The 2,087-nt window shown below is 31.3% G+C and overlaps 1 protein-coding gene across 1 annotated transcript in view; it reads right to left on the reverse strand.

Annotated features, from left to right (window-relative positions):
- Nucleotides 1-2,087, reverse strand: part of LOC106868820 (zinc finger protein 239) — a 10,713-nt gene that overhangs the window by 4,514 nt on the left and 4,112 nt on the right. The window contains exon 3 of the mRNA XM_052975423.1: nt 1,004-1,139. Within this exon, the coding sequence (XP_052831383.1) occupies nt 1,004-1,139 (136 nt within the window). The remainder of the gene's footprint in view (nt 1-1,003; nt 1,140-2,087) is intronic.

Below are 2,087 nucleotides of genomic sequence, written 5' to 3' on the forward strand. Positions count from 1 at the left end.
GTCTTCAGTTGATCAGCTCTAGGCAGAAGTGGAAAATGAAGAGAGTATACTTGTTTTTTCATACGATTTATTCCCTATTAATAGAATAGTTGCGTATCCTTCCATACTGCCTTCGTTAGGGTTCATCAGCACAACTTGACTCAACATTTTAGTCAACAGTTTGTCCATCTACAGACATTTAAGACTTACAATTCAAATTGAAGATGATCATTTTTATTTTTATTTCTATAGAATGAGAGTCATAAGTATTGTTTCCTACCCTTTACCTATGTACAAAAGAAACAGCTGCTGTTGTAGAAAAAGGCTTGTTTGCTATGCTGTGCTGTGAAAACATTTGTAGAATCAATTTTCCGTTTGCAAGATGTTACATGAAGACAACTAATAATAACATAAATGAAATTTATTAATACTCTCACATACACGATATGAAACTTTATTTAACTTGAATCTTTAGTTATTTCAAAAACATACAAACTTAAATCATAAAATATATAATCAGGCAACTAATCCCCACTCCTTAAAATTACTGGCCTTGTGCCAAAATTTGAAACCGATATTGATAATTACAAATACCACAATATAATTTAGTGTGGTATTCTTATCAGTTCTGTAAGTGTGGCACAGATGGTAATGTACTGAGCAGTAATTAATTTCATTGATTAATGAGGTACTTCAAATCCTACCAGTCAGCCTCAACATTACATTTCATTTCATTATTGATCTGCAGGAAATGTTTGCTATGGACTACTGTTGCTCCAACACATTTGTGTATGTGTAGGTACAAATGATATTATGCAACAGAAATTTATACAGGACCAAGAAAGAGGTCTCCAACTGACCTGGTTACACTAAAACCCAAGAAATGTAAAGGACAGAGAATAGAAATAGTGAATTGAGCAAAACAACAGAGGTATACACAGACAATGCCAAAACGAATTCAGAAGTGATGGCCTTTGTCTGTGTAGGGCAAATCCCATTCCTTACCTATGGGTATCACACCTACCTCCAAAAACAAATATGCTGATGAGAAACAAATATTCAGGGTATTTATCAGTCCAACCTGAACAAGTTGCAATGCTAAGTCTCAACCTAGTTTTGCGTTTGTGCTTTAGGTGTTGGGTGTGGGTCATATAAACATGCTGAATATAAGTTTAAACAGACACAAACACACAGAGTTATAAGAAATAGGCATCACTGTTATTATGTCTAGAATTTTCTCTATAGAATGGGTTAAGCAAAATACATTGATCATATTTCTTGTTCTTCAATCAGTCACATAGTCTATTTGAACAGGCAGCATAGATTCAATGTGGTGACCACAATTTGTCTTGGTCACTTAGATAACAAAATCAAATCTGGAATATTTCCTAAGATCTTTTGCAATAGTTCACTCTTGTGCCTTTGCACCAGATAAAAGGAAATGTCTAGAGGATTTTTATGTTCACAACACACACTATTAAAATAGCAATGACATAAATAGATATTATCTAAAAATTTTCAATTTATTGTATTAAAAGATTATTAGTTTCTTGAAAACAATACATGCTACAGGGAAAATGAAGACAGTTTTCAAATCATCATGAAAAATATATTTTGATCTACTGAAACGCAATTCTTTGACAGAAATTCCTTGATGAATAGAATGAACATTTTTTACGAAGTAAAAACCAAAAAGATTTCATTAATTAGCTTTCTTTTATTGTTTAAATCACAAAGCATTCCATTGTTAAATACGTAAAATTTAACACGGAATATAGAATAGATACAAATATGAATGAAGAGAAGATCGATTTTATACAAACACCAAAAATTATCTTTGATAGAAATTGTTTGTTGAAGACTCATTATTTTCATTAATTTGCTGGAGTATATACATGAATGAATGTATAAAAGAGAAAGTATATAAGATATCATACTTATAGCCCAATGTGGTACGATGAAATAATTTCTTTTATCATTTGCAATTTGTAAACTGTACAGTGATGTTATCCCTGAATTATGAGAATAAATTTCTCAGTTATTTACCCACAAAGTTCAATAAATTCATTATATTCTGCTTTCCCCCAGGAAATATGTTAGTTCCAATA

The sequence above is a fragment of the Octopus bimaculoides genome, chromosome 21 (assembly GCF_001194135.2).
Source record: "Octopus bimaculoides isolate UCB-OBI-ISO-001 chromosome 21, ASM119413v2, whole genome shotgun sequence".
Taxonomy (NCBI): domain Eukaryota; kingdom Metazoa; phylum Mollusca; class Cephalopoda; order Octopoda; family Octopodidae; genus Octopus; species Octopus bimaculoides.